Genomic DNA, 20,150 nt, shown 5'->3' on the forward strand with positions numbered 1-20,150 from the left:
GGTTAGTGTCGCGAACTGTTTCGCCCACGGAAGCGCATCGAATCGGGTAAATCTTATGCGGCATACAAAATTCCCCGTCATATACTTTTCAATGCAGAGAGGTATATATGGGGGTCGGTCAATGAGAAACAAGGGGGTGCATTTTGCGCGGTGTGATGTTGTGATTCTCTGAGGCGCCGTCTCGGATTCGAGTGATCCGACGGATGTCCGCTCACATCCGCGGGCGTCGAAAGCTGGGGGAACAGTCATATTCAAACACGCTAGCCACAAAAGCAAAGATAAAGCACACCGGGCGGGATGACCATGCGGCCTTTTACTTCAATATTATTCTTTATATTATTCAAACAGGAGCGCTTCATGCCTGGTTCTGTAACTGCGGCTCTGTGAGCGTCGTATAGACGTCACCGTCCCACGACGGCGCTGGCGCCCGAGGTGTCTCTGCCCATCGGGGCAGGGGCAGCCCTGCGAGAGCCGTCATCGGGTTGCCCTCCATGGGAAGCGGGAGGAGGACGCCCCGGGCGCCCTTGAACGTCGACACGAGGACCGAGTCGGGCGCCGCGTACACGATGAAGTCGTCGTCGACGAAGACGCGGCGCGCCACGCCGGACCTCCGCTGATGGAAGGTGTCGATGGTCAGCGCGGGCTCGAGGCCCCTCTGGCGCACGCCCTCGACGAACACCTCCCGCGAGCCCGCGACGCACGCCAGGCTGTCCGTCGCCAGCAGCAGCTCGGTGAAGGTGCACGGCTCGTGGATGACGTGCGGCCGCGGCTGCCACAGCACCACCAGGTAGTCGTCCCAGGCCTGGATGTTGTGCCACTCGGCCCAGTCCCAGGTCGGCCGGTGGAACTTGGGGCTGATGAGGCATTTGTCATAGCTGCGGTGGACGAACTTCTCCGTGAGCGCGTTGAAGCACGCGAGATCCCAACGTGACTCAGCCACCGTGTTTTTGCTGCCGTGGTAGTGGAGACACGTTTGGACCACACCAAGCATGTAGAGCCCGTGACTGTTCATCCTTTGACATCGTAATGAGAATCGCAGTATGCCGTCGGAGTAGGGCTGCTGGGGATCGCAAGTACGCGCTGGATTTGAAACGGCCGTCTCGTATCTCATGACCGGCTTTCCCTGCATAAACTTGACTACGACAATAACATGAATACGATGGTCTGAAGCTGAATTCGGTGTAAGCTGGTGCTGTAAATCTGCAAATCGACATGCAGTGTTCAAACATACAAAGTCGCGTAGGTTGGTAGACCCAGGTCAGGTAGAAGATGCCGTCGTCGTTTGGATGGAACACGACTCCAGGCACGTTTTGCAGTGAAGGCTTGCATTCGCGAGGCGGAGCTGTCAGCCCAGTCGCCGTCGTTGTCTCGAGGTCTATTGTTGGACCACCCTGTGACCAGTAAAATGCGTCGCCGGTGGTGGTCACTGCAACGACTGTGCCTCCTTGGGCGTAACATTTGGCGAAACGCGCTGGTAATGTGATCCGTTTCCACTCGCCATCGGCTGCGGTCCATATTCGACTGACGATGCTTATTAGCATGGAAGAGTGCCTGGAACGTTCAATCTTAAGAGTACTTACATCTCACGGCAGACCTCGCTGTTTGCATGCAGGTCAATGGAGCTGAACACGATTAGCTTTCTTGTTACTGCTTGTAGGTCCATCTTGCGGCCGGCGACGAGGCTGCTCCCAAAGCTGCAGCGGCTGCGAGTCATGGCCCTGAGGTCGTTGAGCACAACGTAGCCGTCCTCGGGCTGCCATGCCAGCAGGCCGTCGTCGTAGCACATTTGCAACGGGTCCAGCCCAAAGTCAACGCACTCGGCCTGATGGTCGACGCGCTCGCGCATATCCTCCGCCGCCGCGGCCGAGCCGCCGCCCCCGACGAACCACCGCGACGAAAAGTACGCGTTGGGCCGCGGCCGCAGGTACTTATCGATGTAAAGGCGCGAGCGCACGGCGAGCAGGCGGTGGCCGTCGGCATGCGGCAGGCCGTGCCTCTCGGTCAGGCCGGCAAAGTGGCGGCAGCACAGCGACGCGGTGACGGCGCCGCAGGACCACGCGGCGTGCCAGCTGCGGCAGACGGCGGCGCACGTGAGCAGGTCCTCGAGCTCGAGGAACTGCGAGATGGCGATGACGATCTCGGCGGGCAGGTCCTCGAGCGAGGCGAGCTTGATCCGGGCCTCGTGCAGGTGCATGCGCCGCCGCAGGTAGAGGAGGTCCCAGGAGGACAGGCTGCCGAGGAAGTCATCGATGGCCCGCTGCCTGTCGCGCGTGTCGAGGCCTTCAAGCTCCATGAACACCAGAGGAAATTCGTGGGCCCCCGGACAGGGTCGGCTGTGTGGGGTTATACGGTGCGTTTCCAGAGCTCTGTGCAGGGAGGATGATCAAAACGGGAGGGGAAGCTCGCTTGTTGGCTGCATCCGCCCGTCTTATGAGCGCGGGATGGGCAGCCTGGGGTTGGGCAGCAGGCTGTCGTGGTGGTGGCGGTGGTGGGGGAGGCAGCGGACCGGACTGGACTGGACTTCTGGGTGCTTGCGCGATATTCTGGGCGCACGGAAACGGTTGGCTCGATGGGCTTGTATGCATGCAACACCGTGCAGCTTCCCTTTCTAGATTGCTGCAGCCGTGGGCTGAAGGTCGTACGCTGAGATGCACAAGGCGGTTGACAACTGCGAGTTTTTGAATCTGAGGTCGCACTGTGGCACGTGTGGGCATTGGGGTGACCCAGTATTTCGACCAGCAGACAAATGAAGCTGCGCTGTAGCTAACGGGAATTTATGCTGAATATAAGTTTTAGAATTATTGTCACTTTTTGGGGGGCCGAGAATTGAAGTAATTATACGTTTCTGGAAATGCGCCGACTCTCTGCATGGACTACGTACGGCTGTCTGTATCTTGCTTGGCAACTTACAATTGTTTGGCTAAATAACACATGGTGATTAATGTATAAATCATCATCCGCCTACATGTCCCTCCATTTGATTCCACCATGACTTGATACCCGCTACATCACACCACGTCATGTCAACAGGGTCCTCAAACCACCACTGCCGTCCGTTGTTGGCATCGCTTGCGTACTTCTTCAGGCTGCCGCCGTCGAACCGATGATTCTTCACACCCGTCAGAAGCACGGCACTTCCGATCGGCGGGTCAAACGCCTCTGGGTCGAGAAAAACCGTCAAGTGCACCTGCTTGGCCGTCGAGGGGTCCGCCAGCCGCGCCGTCCGCTGCTTGTACGGCGGCAGATACGAAGCCTCCACCGGCGACAGCGAGGCGATGATGGCGAGGGTGTTGCACGTCCAGTTTTGCGCGTATGGCAGTGACGGGATCGCGTGCAGAGTGGTGAGCTTCAGCGGCGCCTGGCGATCGACCCAGTCTCGGGGCAGCGCCACCGGCGCCTGTATGCGCGATGGGGGGCCCGATTTTGGAGTACTCGTCTTTTTCGAGCTGGGGAAGACAATCTTCTCCATAGTCTCGAAAGCGTCGTCCATTGCATCCATGTCAAAGTCATCGCCGTATGCTGACGAGGCTGGCTCCAACTTGGCTGCGACGGGCTCTTCCTTCGCTTTCGCAGCGGGAGCCGGCGGCGACGCTTGTGGCGTCCTCTGGATCTCCTTCCCTTTGCCTTTGCCCTTTGTTGGCGATGAATCTGCGTCCGTGATCTCCGCTTTGCCTCTATGCGCCAGGGCCATTGCACGATAGGAGTCGTTCCATCCAACGGTGGTGAGATCGTGCAGTGCGAGAAAGACCATTTTCTGACCCTCCTTCACGTTTCCAGCCCAGTCCTCGGGATCCATGGCCTCTAACTCCAGGTCGAACTGCTCGACCTTGATGTAAAAGCCCGTCGAGACTTCGCCCGTCTCCGCGAACCGCTGACACTCGGCGCTGAGGAGCCCCTGCACGCAGAATTCACCATCTCCTAGGAGAAGCCGGACAGCCTGCCAGCGGCCCGTCTTCGAGACGGGGATAATGTCAATGCCCTCGACTAGAAAAATGGTGCCTGGGGCGCAGTACCGCGTCCTCAGCAGATCGCGGATGACAGGCACGAGCGTGAATTCATCGTGGTCGGGCGCGGTTGTGATGGCGTTGGGATCAACGATCGGAGCCACACTTTCAGTCATAAGCGAGCAGGAGATTTAGTGCGCTTGACTACTCGGACTTTCTCGCATTTTTGGTCCTTGACCGCGGCGTATGGCGAATGCAGAGACCAGCATTGTAACGCGCCCACGTTTGGAGCGCTGGTGATGTATGCATATAGTGGATATGCATCGCTCAATCGGGGCACGATCTCTCCATGCAGGAAGACATGACGCAGGGTTGCTGAAGGTCGCGCATTGTGCATGATGCTGCATCACTTCTCAAAATGGACAGTAATTATCGAAAAGAGCTGGAGATTGCCTTTGATGTCTTACAGAAAGCTTCAAGTCTGAGCCAGACTGTCGTTTCCGCGCAGGACAAGGCCGGAATCGAAAAGGACGACCTGAGTCCGGTAACGGTCGCCGATTTCGCAGTGCAAGGACTGCTGGCGGCGACGTTTAAAGAAGCGTTCCCCGACGACAATTTTGTGGGAGAGGAGGATGCAGGGCACTTGCGGGCAAACGAGGCGCTCCTCGAGCGCGTGTGGGAGCTGCTAAGTACGGTGCCCCGCGACGGGCTCACCAAGGTGCCGGACTCTAAAGAGGCGTTGTGCAACCTCGTTGATCTCTGCGGATCCGGGGTGCCGGAGACCAGACGAACATGGGTCTTTGATCCCATCGACGGCACCCGGACCTACATGATGGGCCAGGTCTACGCGATCAACATTGCGCTGCTCGTCGACGGCCAGCAGATGCTCAGCGCCGTCGGCGCCCCCAACACGTCCGTCAATGCCCGGCGGCCGCTGAACAACCCGGACGTCGACCCTACCGACGGCGGCTGCATCGCCTTTGCCGTCAAGGGCCGCGGCGCGTACGTGCGCCCGATGCACGACCGCGCAGCCGCCGCCACACCGCCGCGACGACTCCCCAAGCTGCCCGCCGTGCGTCGCGTGCAGGACCTGCGCTTCGTGACCAGCCACGACATGGCCGACTCGATCCTCCCGGGCATCCACGAGAAGCTGACGGCGCGGATGGGCATCGCCTTCCCCGGGTGCGACCTGCTGCCGTGGGTGCTGCGCTGGACCGCGCTGGCCATGGGCCTGGGAGACACGACGGTGCAGGTGTACAAGGCGCGTGCGCGCCTTGGCAAGGTCTGGGACCACGCCGGTGCCGTGCTGCTCTTCGAGGAGACGGGTGGCCGCGTCACCGATATCGACGGGCGGCCGCTCGACTGGCTCGCGGGCCGCAAGTTCACGCGTAACTTTGGCTTCGTCGCGGCGCCGCCGGACATCCATGCGGAGGTCCTGCAGCAGGTGCACGACACGCTGCGGGAGAATGGCCATGCGGACATGTTGGACGCGTAGTGAAGGGCCAGGGCAAGGAGGGGGGGGGGGGGGAGGGGGTTGCGCATTGTAAGGGTGCAAGATTTGATGGAGACATTACTCGGTATTGGTCATAATGATCAGGATTACTTCTGTAAGTAGGACCTCTTTGCTACTACGTACAACACTTTGTGGGACAACAGTCTGGTGAGAGACAAGCAAGGGCACACTAATGTCAATGAATCTTTGGCGTATCAAGATATCCAAATAGCATGCAACAGGCAAAAATGTTTGCGAAAACTTGTACAAGATGGGACAGATACACGTTCCTACGGAGAGCCTTACAGTGAGAACTTCACCGTGCGCAGCAAATGGTATAGCATCCCTTTGCGATACTTGGCATCTGTACCGTCCGTGACAAGACGACCCCTCGCTAAAACAGGTAGCTCCGTACATATGCATGCAAAAACGTGGTCAATATACCGTTAATTATTGTGCGACGGCAACTGCGCTGGGACCGAACACGCACGAGGACTTGCCCAATTCGCAACAGAACCCATGTTGAAACAACCATTGTGTGCTGATGCTTGTCCTGGCCCCGTTATGCGCGGTGACAGCAGGGGGGTGACAGACTGATCGGTATATATAAGAGTAAAAAGGTGAACGCAAAATTGGAATGAAGAAGAAAAAGTCATTGCCTAAATAAGGTGTTACCGTGTGATTTGTCACTCCGAGGGGCAGTCTGCTCCTGTCACCGGTGAGGTCGTGCAGTTGCAACGCCCGATCTGCGTCTCTTCCACCGCGGGGGAGTTTCAACCCCACGACTTACATCAATTGGCAGAAGGGATCAATCTAGACGAAAAGTCCCGTGTCGCTGGTTTTATAGTTGTATAACCGCACTCATAGAGATGACTAGACCCAAGCAGTTGCACGGCCGCTCATGCCAATGAGGACGGAGCAACCGTTCGAGATACCAACGAGCTAGTTGAGCGACACGATTTCTGGATTCTTCTCGCGTTGGCTACTTGGGCCTACATCTTATCCTGCATCCTCTGCCTGGCGCCTAGCCTCATGAGTTTGACAGGTGTGACACCGTTGCCCCTACGAAGCACAAAGATTTCAAACATTTGCGTCTGACAGAAGTGCTGACTCGGGCGCGGTTATCTACGATGAGCGTGGTGAGTTAACCTATCCAGACTATTTACACATCTAGCTTATTTTACGTATTCAATAACTTGGTTCTTAAGCGATGTACATGTCGTTAATAGAGACAGTTTCAGGCTATGTACTTTTAATACATTGTCGCTACCTTTTTACAAGACATTTTATTTGACGTGACATAAGCGCTCGGGACGTGGCTTGTAGTGCCAACAGCTAAGAGCCATTATCCAATGTGGCATCTTCAATTGTAAAGCGTTGCTTTGTATCAGGAATTTAGCAACGATTCTATGTGACAACAAGTTCACGTCCCACTCAAGCGACCGACAGAGATTTTATTTAAAAGTGAGGTTTTGCAGCGAGGCTGTAGGTAGTGACCAGAGTTCTTTGGCAGGACACTCACTCACTCCTTTGGTTACACCCATCATCAAAAAAGTTTCCTCGGCTTCGGCTGGGAATTTTTTGACGGAAATCTACGGCACACCTTATGAAAGGGGAGTCCTGCTTCCCTCCGTCGGAGAGAAGTATACTGGCCAGATTTAGCCAGGGTTTCGGATGGTGTGCTGCCAATGTCGGGAAAGCTGCTCAATAATAGCAATCATAGCACACGTAACCGTTTTCAATCTTTATTAGGACAACACAAACGTCCGAGGTGCTATTTTTGACACTGCGGTAGTTTGTTTGCTCACAGGCCGCACCACGGAATCACGGAACCTTGGCAATATCTCCGGTCACTGGCGCAAATGACGGCACGGCGTGCTTCTTGTATTGTCAATAAGTTTTATGAGCCTTGATGTTATTTTGCGGAGAATGTTAGCCGACTTTACGATAAAATTTAGAAAGTTTCTTTTCTTCATATTCGGGTCAAGATGTAAGACAGCAACTCCTCACCGACGCAGCCTCTTGCTCACAATTTAGTTCTCATCGCAGTAGCCAACTACAGATTAGTGATGAAGGGTTTCGGAATAAATCAATTGCGCCATTTTACACCGCCAACGTACCCAAGAAAGGGGTCATGGTCCAGTCCCAGACACGTCGGCAGCACACGTGGGGGATCGATAAGGGGGCGACAGCCCTGTGAGCTGCAGCAGGGAATGTCTTGTCGATCACGTCGACCGAAGATACTCTGCTGCGGGCGCAACGAGCAGAAAAGCCTCTCTCTCGGAGAAAAGATGCCATCGTGCCCCATGGGTGCAGGGACGTTGCGCTCGCGCGCACGCGCATCGAGCACCAGATGCGCATTTTGACCCCGTGGCGTCTTGCAGCGCGATGAATGGACCGAGGAGGGGGGATCCAAGAACAATGACACCCTTTCCCACCAACCCTCTCACCCTCCACACCACCCACATTTCTCGGTCTACCAACTACCAACGCGGGTTGCTTCAATTTAGCTTGAACTGTTTGCCAAACTAGGCCTCGTGAGGCCAAGCGCCCAGGCCAAGCTCCCCATCAACAGCCTGGCAGCCCGGGAGGAGCAAGCCAAGATTTGCAAGGGTTACCCCTTGTGGTGCAGACGGCAATGGCGTTTCCACAATCACCATTCATCGTACAAGTAAGTCATCGGCGGCAACCTCTTTGTCGTCGCTCGCCCAAAGGAAGATGCTGCTCCACCGGCTGATGCACCCACGACCATGATCCCGAGGCTCTCATTTGGCCGGCACGAGCAAGCGATTCTGCAAGGAAAAAAGGCAAGGCCCTGTTTTTTCTTCTTTGTTCTGCTAATTACAGAGTAGATGAAATTTCATTCCACCTTAGTTTGACGCCCATCTCGACGAGCACATGCCAAGTGACCTGCACGGGGTCTCATCAACACGGCCGCATGGGTCCCCTGTATAAGTCTCAAAGACTCCCCCGCGAAAAAATGTTACCTGTCCCATCTCTTCTGAGTCCTTCGCGCATGCAAGCTTTTTCCGGGAACTGATCACGAGAGGACAAGGCACGGCCGCTCACAGTCCGCCAACCCAGTCATCAAGACAAGGTCTCACCTTGTGTAAGCAGATCCCCTACCGACAATTGCGCGTCGCATTCGACTAAACCCCCCATTCCAGGTCCAAACCACAAACAACCTCACCCCCCAACCATGGTCAACCTGTTCAGAGCCGCCGCCGCGGGCGTCCTCGCCCTCGTCGTCGGCGCCGCGCAGGCCGCCCCGGCCGTCGCCAACCAGCTCGCCGCCGGCTACCCGGGCTCCATCAGCGTGAGCTCCACGAGCCCGCTCGCCATCCGCTACTCGACCTCGCAGCCCGATGACCGCAACTGGGTCGGCATCTGGGCCTCCGTCAACGGCGGCGGGCCCGACAACCAGCAGGTCGGCGCCCAGCCCTCGCGCAAGTGGGCCTACGCGTCCGGCCTCGACGGCACCGTCACCCTGCCCACCGACGGCCTCGCCGCCGGCGACTACACCGCCTACTTCCTCGCGCGCGACGGCTACAACTGGATGGCCGCGCCCGTCCAGTTCTCCCTCGGCGGCAGTGGTGGTGGAGGCGCACTCAAGGTGACGGGCGGCTACCCGATCCGCATCCAGTACAACACTTCCCAGCCCAACGCGAACAACTGGCTCGGCATCTACTTTGCCGCCGCCGGCGGTCCAGACACCGGCAGTGTCGGCGACCCGGCGGTGCGCTGGGCGTACGCGGGCGACGCGCAGGGCACCGTGGAGATACCCACGGACGGGCTGGGCGACGGGCTGTACAAGGCGTTCTTGCTGGCCGACGGCGGGTACGCGTCGCTCGCGCAGCCGCAAATCTTCACGCAGGGCAACGCCGTCTTCCGCGGCGTGCTGGCGGTCGACTACGCGGCCAAGACGGCCTTCTCCTTCCGCTACACGACGCAGAAGCCGGGCGCCAAGAACTGGATCGGCGTGTGGGCGTATGGCAAGGGGCCGGACGGGCAGGAGGCGGTCGGGCAGGCGCTCGCGTGGGAGTACGCGACGGAGGCGCGCGCGACGCTGACGGTGGACGTGAGCAAGCTGCCGGCCGGGCAGTACCAGGCCTTCCTGCTGGCTGACGACAAGTACAACTGGCTCGCCAGCCCCATCGCCATTCACAAGTGAGGTGACGCTGCATTTCTTACGAGTGAGACTTGTTGTGCATGCCTGTAACGGCAGGCACGCGTCGAAATGCTGCTGCAGACTTTTGTCTACACAAGTCTGAAGGAGTGCAATGAGTAACGCCACTACCCCGTTGGCTCGGGCTCTATCATTCAACATCAGAATAGCCAGCGCCGCACTGTACATAGGGGAATTAGTATATGAAACACCATACATATTCATATCGGCTGTACATAGTCACGATTCCAAAGTTTTCATTTTCATGATAATTCATTCGAGTTACCAAAGTATGAGTGACATTACTCGTTATATTCCAACATTATGCAACTGCCATTAACGCTTGCTTCCGCAAAGCAAGCTGTTCCAGAACCCCCCCCTCCCCCCTCCGCGTCATGCCCCGCTTAGACAAAGACACGCTTGACCTCGGTCTTGACGCAGGTAGGGTTCTGGGGCTTGCCATTGCCGACAACCCAGTTGAGAGTCTGGTAGGTGTAGCCCGTGTAGTAGGTGGTGCAGGCGTACCACTGCTTGAGCGCCTTGAAGTTACCGGCCTTGGGGGGGTTGACGGTGTCGTCGACGTAGCTGAAGATGGCCATCTCGTTGTCCTCCTCGCCAAAAGCGACGTAGGTAGCGGAGTAGGAGGGCTCGAACAGAGGGTGGGCGACGTTGGTGGAAGGGTCGTAGGAGAACAGCATGGCCTCCGACTCAGGCTGGGGCTCTGCACCGAGCGAGTGGTCAGTGGCTGCTCTGGTTTGCTCTAGTGGAGGGTTTCACTCACGGATAGGGAGGTTCCAGACAAGCTTGCCGGAGGTAGTGTAGCCCTCGACAGGGCTGGTGCTACCCTCGGTGGTGTTGAAGTAGTAGCTGGTGTATTGGCTGTTGGAGGCGTCGCCGAGACAGAGGGCCTCGATGGCGGCGCCGGAGTGGCAGGCGGAAAGGCTCTTGCCGTTGATCTTTCCGTCTTCGGAGTCGAGAACAAGCTTGAAGGGCTTGGACTGGATGTCGTCGGCAGCAGCGAAGCCGCTGAGGAGGACGGAGGCGGCAATGGTGGTGAACTTCATTTTGAAAGACTTGGTTGGTTTATGGAGAGATTGGTAGGAGGAAGAGTTGTATTGCTTGTGTTGATAGATGATGAGGCTGGATGAGGATTGAAGAGTTGATGAGAGGAGGGAGAATGGATGTGCTTATATATGTATATTCACAGGTGTAGTCTTGAAATCAAGGATAGAGCGGCGGAGATGATGGAAGTATCGGATGGTCAGCGGCTTGGCACCTCGCATTTGCAATCCCGATTTGACAGAAAAACTAACGAAGCGAACGAACTGCTCCGCGTCACAATGTATCCGGAAGATGCGTTGCAGGGAAGAGACAAGGCCGAGCGGCCGAGCGTCAGCTGCAATGTTCAGAGGATACGAGGCGGGTCCGGCACCGACAGTGAGAGAGAGGGAGAGCCGTAGAAAAGGTCCCGAAACAACAGCAGAATCGTCTTTGTGGGAGGGCGATCATGAGCCCGTCCCCGTCCCCCCCATCCTCAGCCGCATCATGGGCTAGGCTGGGAATCGCCAAGTGTAAGGTAAGCCCAGATCCCCCACAGCAGGTTGCTGGGGGACAAATACGAGGCGGCCGGGGCGGCGAGATGGGGGTGCCCGATGCAACAGTATGACGTCCCAACGGGCCCGCAGGTCCCCAGTGGTGTTGAGGTGCCGAGCTGGCTTTGTGGCGGCGAATGACGGTGATTCTGGAGAGTTGATGTGGTGATGATGATTGAGGGATGGGGGGTTTAGCGCTTGAAGGGACAAGCCAGTGGCGTTCAACGCCAGGCGCCACAGCCCTGAAGACTGTGGCGTACAGGGACTTGTTTTAGCGAGGGTTTGTTTGGCTGCCAAACGAGTTTACTAACACGCTTGGCCATGGGACGGCAAGAGTCGTGTCATATCATCGCTTCAATTATTGCATTTTCTCCCGCGCATCAAGTGTTCAGATCACTCTCAAAATAAATCTTCAAAATTCCTCAACAATGCAGCCCCCTGCAACCCACCCATGCGGCCCTCATCTTCCGTGTGCCGCGGTTGGTGGATGAATCTTCCCAATACCCAAACCCTGCTAGCCCGTCCCCTCCCTCCACTTCCAGCTTCCCTCCTTGCTTCTCCTCCGATTCCTCACCATTTTCACCTCATCCGTCTCCCAACCCTACGATGCCTGCCCCATCCCAATCGCGCGCGATCCCATAATCTTTGCTAAATCCATCCGCTGACCCTCCGTCGAATACGAGAATCGCAACATGGCGTTCGATTTCCCAATTCTCCGCCGAAGCTGGTGACGTAGACAGCTGGCCACTTTCGATCCAAACATCGCCAACTACAATGTCCAAACGAACAGTGCCCTCGGAGCTGCATCATTCTGCCGCTGCGCTGCCGACTTATCTGCCCAACCAACATACCGTCATGTGTCTTGGCAAAAATTACAAGAACCCATCTACCGGCACACGTTTGCTTGGCTTTCGCAATTGGCTTCCCGATATCGCAGGTGGTTCCCCGTTTGTAAGGAACCCATTGAATCCTGTGGCAACCCTTTCTTCACAGCATCTTCCAACCATTGACGTAGTCGGTTGACGGAATTATTATCAAGAAGAAGAAATCTGCTGTGGAAGCCGAAGCCCTACGGACCTCTTCATATCTTTCCGTTGACTAGGTTCTTCTCTTCCGGACCTGCTAATAATAACGGCCCGCGCCTGTGGGGGACCCTCTTGTCGCTGACATCATTGTTGCCGACGGCCCATTGTTCCGACTGAGACCGAGTACTGGGGCAGTGGGCTGGCTATCCATCGTCAGAGCTTAAGAAGGACTCCGTCCTGATCAAACAGCATCGGCTTGCGCTGCGGAGGGCACGCAAACAGTAACATGGCCGTGTAGTCGCCGTGTGGACGATGTGGCGGATGCCGCTGCCGCGCAGCACCCTGCGAACGAAGGCGCGGTCGGTAAGGCTCCCGACGGCATTCGTCGTGGGCCTGTCTTGCCTTGTTTGTGCGCGCCGCCGTCGCCATAGTAGCTGAGCGGCCGCGCCATAAAATCGGACTTGACGCCGCTGACCAAAAGCGAGCAAACATGATATGCAGCTTGGTTGGTTGCGATAAAAACTGTCAAAATAGCGCCAAATTGTATAATGAACCAACACCGAGTGGTTATGCGCCGCTTGCCGCAAGTACACGCGGGGAGCAAGTATCAGATTGAGGGAGCAGAGAAGGAGAGCGAACCCCATTTCTCCAGGAAAATGTAAATAAAAAATGTAAAACAAAAATAAAAGAAGTAAAGCACTGCTTTGAATTCGGGGTATCTCAAGCAGCAATATCGGCGTCACACGTGTCATTTTTGTTGTTGTTGTCTGCCAGCTGAAGAACTGTGACACTGATGGTGGCGCCACCGTGTCCCAGAGGGAAACTACAAACAGAGAGCAGCAAGTTTGCTTCTGAATACACTCAATTTCGCATGTAAAATTCATCAACTACTTACCTTGATAGCTTAGCACCGTCTCTTTCCTCCAGAGTCTGCGGCCAGGGCTGGTCCGCTGGTGCGAGCCTTGATGATCTGGAAAATGCCGAACCTAACATGAAATATTGCGGGCTGAAGCCGAGATGGTGCGGATACACGAAAGGAGCGCCTGAAGGAAAAGACAAGTATCCCGAAATGCCTCCCCCTTTCAATTTTCAGATTTAGCATGTGGTTTTCTCCATCGGTGTTGCGCGAAATGACCATCAGCGAAGCTCACTCCATTCTACGAGGCAAGGCCGGCGCAGAGCCGATACACCAATTCTTATTCAGTCCCCGAAGTAGCCGAGACATGATTAAGCTTTCAAGTAAAGCAAAAGGGTTGCTTTTTCTCCGCGAACAGCTCTTCTACGGTTCCGTATCGTGCCTGATCGTTGAGTGTTGGTCGGTCTCGCTGCTTTCAGGACCTTTCGAGTACTTCCTACCTGCAGCGTACTGGTTGTTGCATCACCAATCCATGATTACGACTTCTCAAAGCTTCTGCGGATAGTACGTCAAGTCGAGCCTCGGAAACTTTCTTTTGAAAAAATAAAAGTGCTATAACTTTTTATTTTATTTTTAGAAGTGTCTCGGTTGACAACGCAATGAGCGCCGGGTCCCATAAACACTCTGTTCCTGTCGCTAAATTTAGCCATCTAAAAAAAGAGAAGAAGAAGGTTAGAAAATAAAAGTTAACTTAGGCGTAGCTTAGTCAAGATCTACATGGGTGATCTCGATTTAAAAAGAGACTCAACCTCGTAACTGACGCTCGGTAGGTATGTCCCTGTACAGCCTGAGAGCCCGAGGCCGGCACTCGCATCCCAGAAAAACCTCTCATCCTTCCAGATCACATCCAACTAATTTTTCAAGTGTCAAGACGGCTGGACACCCCAAAATCAATACACTATATAACTAATACAAGAAGTCATCTCGGCGTATAAATCGCTGCTTTAGCGTGCATCTGTAGCGCAGACGATCCAGGCCTGTTGATTGGTGCAGTCATTTGATGGTCAATGTTACATTGTGACCATTAAATTGGTATGCAGCTCCGGGATATGTTAGGGTCATACGACTAGCTCAAGAGACAAAGATATTCCTCTCCAGCCGTCCGCCGGACTCCTAGATAACCTAACCACCTCCTCCATGAAGGTGTTGATCTCCGGAAACCTTCAGTCACCAATCACCATGCAACTGTCATGCCTGCTCGCCATTGCCGGCCTGGCCGCGGCGGCGACCACTTCCCCCTCCGCCGCCCCTGCGCCGGCGCCGTACACGGGCGGCGACACCTCCGGCTGCGGCAAGACGCACCTCTTCAACGGTCTCCCCACCGCGCGCACCCTCCTCTCCGGCGGCAAGCAGCGGCGATACCTCGCGCACCTCCCCACCACCTACGACCCGCACCATCCTCACCCCGTCATCGTCGGCTTCCACGGGTCCTCCTCCATCGGCTTCTTCTTCGAGGCCGACACGGGGCTCGACCTACCCCGCTACACCGCCGACAAGATCACCGTGTACCCGGACGGCCTCGGCGGCGCCTGGGCCGGCGCCAACTACTCCGTCGCCACCGTCGCCGAGGACCTGCGCTTCGTGCGCGACCTGCTCGCCGACCTGCGGGCCAACTTTTGCGTGGACAGCGCGCGCGTCTACGCGACGGGGATGTCCAGCGGCGGCGGCTTCGTGGACACGATCGCGTGCGACGCCGAGGTCGGTGGGGAGTTTGCGGCGTTCGCGCCGGCGTCGGGCGCGTTCTACACGAATAATGATGAGAATGGGAGGGAGTGCAGGCCGGCGCGGGTGCCGATGCCGATCTTGGAGTTCCACGGCGGCGCGGACGAGTCGGTGCGGTACGAGGGTGGTGAGGGCGAGGGCGGCGTCGAACCGTCCATCCCAAACTGGTACGTGCAAGGTTGCGGGGGAGGAGAAGAGATGGCTGAGCGTGTTTCTGACATCTAGGCTGGATGGACAAACAGGCTTCAGCGATGGGCAGAGCGCAACGGATGCGACAGCCCGCACAAGCAGGAGGACCTGTACGGCGGCGGCGTGCACCACCTCAGCTGGACGTGCAAGGGACAGGAGGGCGTGCTGCAGCACTACAAGACGGATGACCAGAGTGAGTACCGAAGCGCATCTCGTTGCGCACTTGCCGGCTTGCGGACTGACCGAGAGGTGCGCAGAGCACGACTGGCCGTCGCCGTGGCCCAACTTTTCGCAGCTGGCGGCGCTGGACAAGCCGACGCATCTCGAGGCAAGCGCGATAATTCAGGAATTTTTCATGAGGTTTACCCGACCAGAAGAGTAAGGGATTGGATGGCAACGGAGGGGGTGTCATTTACCAGTCTTTAAAGGTACAGTAGACGAGTGAGGATCAGACGGTACCCATCCTACGCTCCCTTTTTCGCTTGACCAGCGACACAGCAGACGATTTGCTGCAGCAGTTGACTGCTTGAGAGCCAGGGAAGGCTCTAATTGGCCCAAAACGGGTTTGGGTTGCGCTCCCATTTTACTGGCCTCGACACGGCCGCCTGGCCCAATAGCCAAATATCGAAAGTTGATAGGGAAGAAATTTGAATGAAGCATCACCGGCGCAAGGCCGTGCGATTCGAAGAGTTGCCATGAATCACTAAGGATCCCATAGGGCATTGATGTTTAATCTAATAAATGCATCCCTTCCGAAGTCGGAATTTTCAGCATGCATTAGCTCTAGAGTTACAACGGTTTTGCGACGAGATGTCTGGTACTTATATTCCCATCATCAGATATTCCACTCCCTCGTGTAATGTATTCGCCAATTTCAAATTGGGCATCAATATGCTCACATTACAGGATGATGTGCCATCCCTCGTGTTGAGTCGTGGCAAGTGCAACTCTCTTCGAGCGTCGTTGTCATTTGGCTGCCACTGTACTACCTCTCTTCACTTCAACATCGTGGCTTACGGTCTCCTGGTGGTCTTGGTGCTGCACCTGCCTAGTTGCCTTTGTTTGTGTACCACTGGCTGCTTTGGCTCGTCGTGTTGAGTAGTCAGTACTCGAAGAATACAGGCCAACATGATGGAAAGGATGGCAGTTGCTCCTGCTAAATAGCCAGCCACTAATGACAGTAAGGGTCATTTTGTACGTCCCTATAACTCTGTTATTTCTCTTATTTCTCTTACCCTTCCTACTTTTCTCAATTCCTTTACTCCTCTTTACCTACACACACAGATACGCACAGATACGCACAAACACACGCGTACGTCCAACAGGAACTCTCTATCATCCACTTCGACACGTAGCCACATAGTCACGGGTCACGTAGTGATGTATTTATGTAAACAAGGCAACACAAGCATACTTAAATGGATCAAGTGTGGCCGAGTCCCTTGGGGTACGTTGGCCACGTAGCCACATGACGGAGACTGGAACAGTTGAGTAAGCCCAAGGCGGTCGACTCTCCCGTGGCTTCCTGTGATACAGTACCCACGTTAGCCATGTGATCAGAGCGCCATGTAAGTTAAAAATAGGTCGAGCCGCTTGTGTCAAATGGCTTTCTTCACAGAGGACGTTACTAGCGTTATTCGGTGGCCGTGATAGGCCTCTTCTTGACGACCTGCGTGCCAGAAGTAGCGCATTTCCAGTGTACTACGATAATGAGTCACGTACAGTACGATAAACAAGGAACAGATTTGCCAGTAGAAGCGGCCCTGGCGAGGATGTGCTCGAACTTCGGTGCCCAACGTAGCTCGGCGCGTGCTGTACCAAACGCGTGTACCGTACATGTGTAACAAGGTAGATTTCTCCAAACGAGCGATGCGTATCATATCAAAATCCTACTCAAGACCCAGGCATTAGAAAGCATGCATGACGCTTTCTGCTCGCAGTCTCCAGTGTTTCCAGCCACAGCCACCCGCATAAGTGATATCTGGCATGTCAACAAGAACTGACTGTTTCCAATTGCGATACAATGATATAAAAGCGCTGGAAAATCCAGCCTGCCGGAAGAAGTCTAGGGATTCCTGGATAAGCGCCGCATCATTATCACCCTCTTCCACGAACTCGTAGACGATAGCCAGATATTCTCGATCTTCTAGTTGTCTTCGTTGCTTGTCCACGCAAATATATGGTGGGCGCCACCTCAATGGTAGCGCAGACAGGGTTTTGTAGGGAACCTTGATCCAGCCGTAGCATTTTCTTGTACGCGGCATGTGTGTGATTCTGATCTTTGAGGAAGTATCGGCAGCGTCAATGGCTTTATTCTCGAGCCTTAGTTCATCACTGAATGCATATGTGCTCTCGAGAGCCTCACTTCGATCCCGAGGATATGGGTTGACAAGAATTGGGCCCAAGGACGCGTCATCTTGAGCCAGGGCTGCTTGCATCAGCTTCAAGGTAGCAGCGTTTTGGCGCTCTCGTTGAAGTGCAAAGTAGCCTACCGGTTTCGACGGTTCTTGATCCCAGAACTATGCGTAGTTTGAACAGATTAGCTGCAGTGTTTCAAGAGGCAAAAATATAGCTTGGCAAGGGGGTCTTTGGAGAAGATGATACCACGACTGGAAGCAGTGGAACAATGCATCATCGTTTGTGTTTGGTTGGGATACCAACGCGAGGTGGCTTACACGGCCGCCACGATGAAGCGCAAGACTTATCCTTGACGTCTTTGCACGAGAATGGTCAACATCAGTGGGGCATCTTGGTTATGCCCTATGGGTGTCGTAACTAGTCAGAACGGACCAACCTTACAACTCCAGCTCTTAACACCAAGGCGTGGCTGTTCTCGGTCCCAGAAGGTTTCTATGCCCTGCTCTCTTTCCCTACATTCATTGGTGTATGCCCAGCCCTTTGTACGTCAACTGTGTCAACGGCAGCTCGGTTTGATGGGCACGGCGTCGGTCAATTGTCTCCTCGATTGGGCTCGGGAAGCTTGACTAGTTTCCTTAACTACCCTAGAGATGCCAAACCGCCGCTAGCATGCTATTATAAGTCGGTCGTGTAAAGACGGGAACATGCCTTGCGTAAATGAGCAATCCGAATTTGGGTACTTGCAGCTAACGGGTTTAATAAGCGCAGACAAGCTTGTGTGACTATGACCTTGGGGTGTTGAAAGGGACGTAGCCTGGGAACAATGTCAAACTTTGGGAATGTAGGCGACTTTGAAATATTGGGAATGCAGGCTGCGACTCTAAAATGAGTTCTTTCACCGACAGTTCCTTCACATAATATTCATCAAGTGTTCCTCATACCTTGAAATGCCTCCCATCGCGGTAGATGGAGGGGACTCGACACAGCCTGCTTTGCTGATGAAATCTTGGGTCCGAGTCCCGCCGACGGGTTGTGCGGAAAACGTGGGAGCGGGGGGAAGCTCATGCATCTGAATTTTAAAAGTAAAAAGAAAGAAAAATATAAGTTGGCCGAACTCTTCTTCCCCATCATTCAATTTACACACGGCTGTTAGCGACCTTTTTTGGAGCAACTTCCTGAACTGGGCTCGCGAGCCGAGCAAGAGCCACAGTAACTCTTTTTTTGTTGCCTCGAGCTCTTTCGGTGTCTATACGAGGAGGGCAACCTAACTGACTAGCCTACTTTCCTAATATTGAATTTATTATCGAATGACCGGTATTATGCTTGTCGCCTACATTGCCGTTGTGCTTCCCTATTCGTCGAGGGGGATCCGAGCAGAAGACGCCAGCGGCGAGACCCGACAGCGCGAAAGAAGGGGATGACCGAGCCTCGTTTCTTGTTGGCACAGCTGAAGTGGTGTGGTCGTTTTAGCGACGGTGGAAACGAGGCTTCTGGCTCTTTGCTGCATAACCATCGATATATCTATGCATGTGTGGCGTTGTTGAAAAGCTGAGCTGGTTCGCGTTTCCGTCGCCAAGCCAGCCATCCCGGGAATACCTCACCCACTTTCTTCTTGTCCGCCTTTTCCCTACCTCAGATACTTGGCGAACGCCAAGGAAAGATGAGCCCGATTTCGCTACCGCCAGAGTTCATTTTTCGTTCTTTTTTTTTTTTTTTTTCAAGAAGTGGGAGGAAACGGTCCGATCACATCCGCCTCACTAATCAACGACCCTTGGCATCGTAAACTGGGTTCCCTGGTAGTAATAATAGAGCACCGCCTCCTTTTTGTTTTCCTCACACGGAACTCGGCTCGAGTTATGGAGACTCAGAGGGAGCGGCGCCCAGTATTGATGTGCTCTGTGTTCTTGGCGACGGGCAAATAGGCCGTTGGGCGGAGCGATGGGTGGAGGCTGCGCCTTTGTTGCGTCCGACGGCAATAAATAAAATAATCAATCAAATCAAATCAAATCAATCACTTACCCAACTAAATAACAGTGTGCCTCAACTAACCCAACTATGGATAGGCTGCGCCGATATTGTCCGGAAACGAGCATCGGAAGTGAGTTTCCCTCGCTGAGTGGCGTGAGGCACAGCGAAGAACCCTGTCTGTTCCTCACGGTCAGGTTCGGCTAACTATTCCGGACACTGGAGACTGGATCTCTGGGCGGAAAAATCCCTAGATACCTCTTTTTCTTCTCCCGATCATTTCTCGGCATCTACCAAGGCCGGAAACAAGAGGTCAACCTGTCATTCCCGATCACGCGACCGAGACCAAAACGACTTTAGCCCAAACTCTATTATTGCCCTTTTTGCTTGCCTGACAACCCTTGACGCCAGAACGCACTCTCGTCATGCAGCGAGAGTAATATCGCCATCCCAGGTGGATCTCTGCCTGGTAAACTTCTCCACCGTATAGCCCCAGCTCCTTTGCTAGTCTGATGTTCTGTCCCGCTCCGCATCGGCCTAGCTCACCATCCCACCTGGGGGGGAAGCAGGTAACGTTGTTGGCCGAGGTGTTCGGGAGCAGGAGCCTCATTCAGATTAGGGCAAAGGAAAAAGACGATTGAAAATGGAGAAAACGGCTGATGGAGGAAGAAGGACTGCCTTCTTGTGGGAAGGCGTTGGCTCCAACGGTCCAACAGGAGGAGGTTGCTTGGGAAGGGTTATTGATCTTATCAGATCAATCGCTGACCGCGGGTGGCCGGGGG

General features: G+C 55.0%; 5 protein-coding genes across 5 annotated transcripts; 3 read left to right on the top strand and 2 right to left on the bottom strand.

The window, feature by feature from the left end:
- Nucleotides 1-355: 355 nt before the first annotated feature.
- Nucleotides 356-4,120, bottom strand: ISF_03156 (Cyclin-like F-box; the record flags this gene model as incomplete). Its single annotated transcript, XM_018846762.1, has 6 exons — nt 356-1,170; nt 1,232-1,521; nt 1,581-2,261; nt 2,326-2,695; nt 2,911-2,920; nt 2,966-4,120. 6 exons carry the CDS (start codon nt 4,118-4,120, stop codon nt 356-358), a joined length of 3,321 nt encoding a protein of 1,106 aa, XP_018706490.1.
- Nucleotides 4,121-4,362: 242 nt separating this feature from the next.
- On the top strand, nt 4,363-5,439 carry ISF_03157 (myo-inositol-1(or 4)-monophosphatase; the record flags this gene model as incomplete). Its single annotated transcript, XM_018846763.1, has 1 exon — nt 4,363-5,439. The coding sequence occupies one exon, from the start codon at nt 4,363-4,365 to the stop codon at nt 5,437-5,439; it is 1,077 nt and encodes a 358-aa protein (XP_018706491.1).
- Nucleotides 5,440-8,635: 3,196 nt separating this feature from the next.
- Nucleotides 8,636-9,607, top strand: ISF_03158 (hypothetical protein; the record flags this gene model as incomplete). Its single annotated transcript, XM_018846764.1, has 1 exon — nt 8,636-9,607. The coding sequence occupies one exon, from the start codon at nt 8,636-8,638 to the stop codon at nt 9,605-9,607; it is 972 nt and encodes a 323-aa protein (XP_018706492.1).
- A 398-nt stretch (nt 9,608-10,005) lies between these two features.
- Nucleotides 10,006-10,665, bottom strand: ISF_03159 (hypothetical protein; the record flags this gene model as incomplete). The annotated part of the gene is made up of 2 exons (XM_018846765.1): nt 10,006-10,322; nt 10,383-10,665. The coding sequence occupies 2 exons, from the start codon at nt 10,663-10,665 to the stop codon at nt 10,006-10,008; spliced, it is 600 nt and encodes a 199-aa protein (XP_018706493.1).
- A 3,648-nt stretch (nt 10,666-14,313) lies between these two features.
- On the top strand, nt 14,314-15,427 carry ISF_03160 (carbohydrate esterase family 1 protein; the record flags this gene model as incomplete). Its single annotated transcript, XM_018846766.1, has 3 exons — nt 14,314-15,023; nt 15,099-15,238; nt 15,303-15,427. The coding sequence occupies 3 exons, from the start codon at nt 14,314-14,316 to the stop codon at nt 15,425-15,427; spliced, it is 975 nt and encodes a 324-aa protein (XP_018706494.1).
- Between the last annotated feature and the right edge of the window lie 4,723 nt (nt 15,428-20,150).

This window comes from Cordyceps fumosorosea (genome assembly GCF_001636725.1).
Source record: "Cordyceps fumosorosea ARSEF 2679 chromosome Unknown scaffold_5, whole genome shotgun sequence".
Lineage (NCBI taxonomy): Eukaryota > Fungi > Ascomycota > Sordariomycetes > Hypocreales > Cordycipitaceae > Cordyceps > Cordyceps fumosorosea.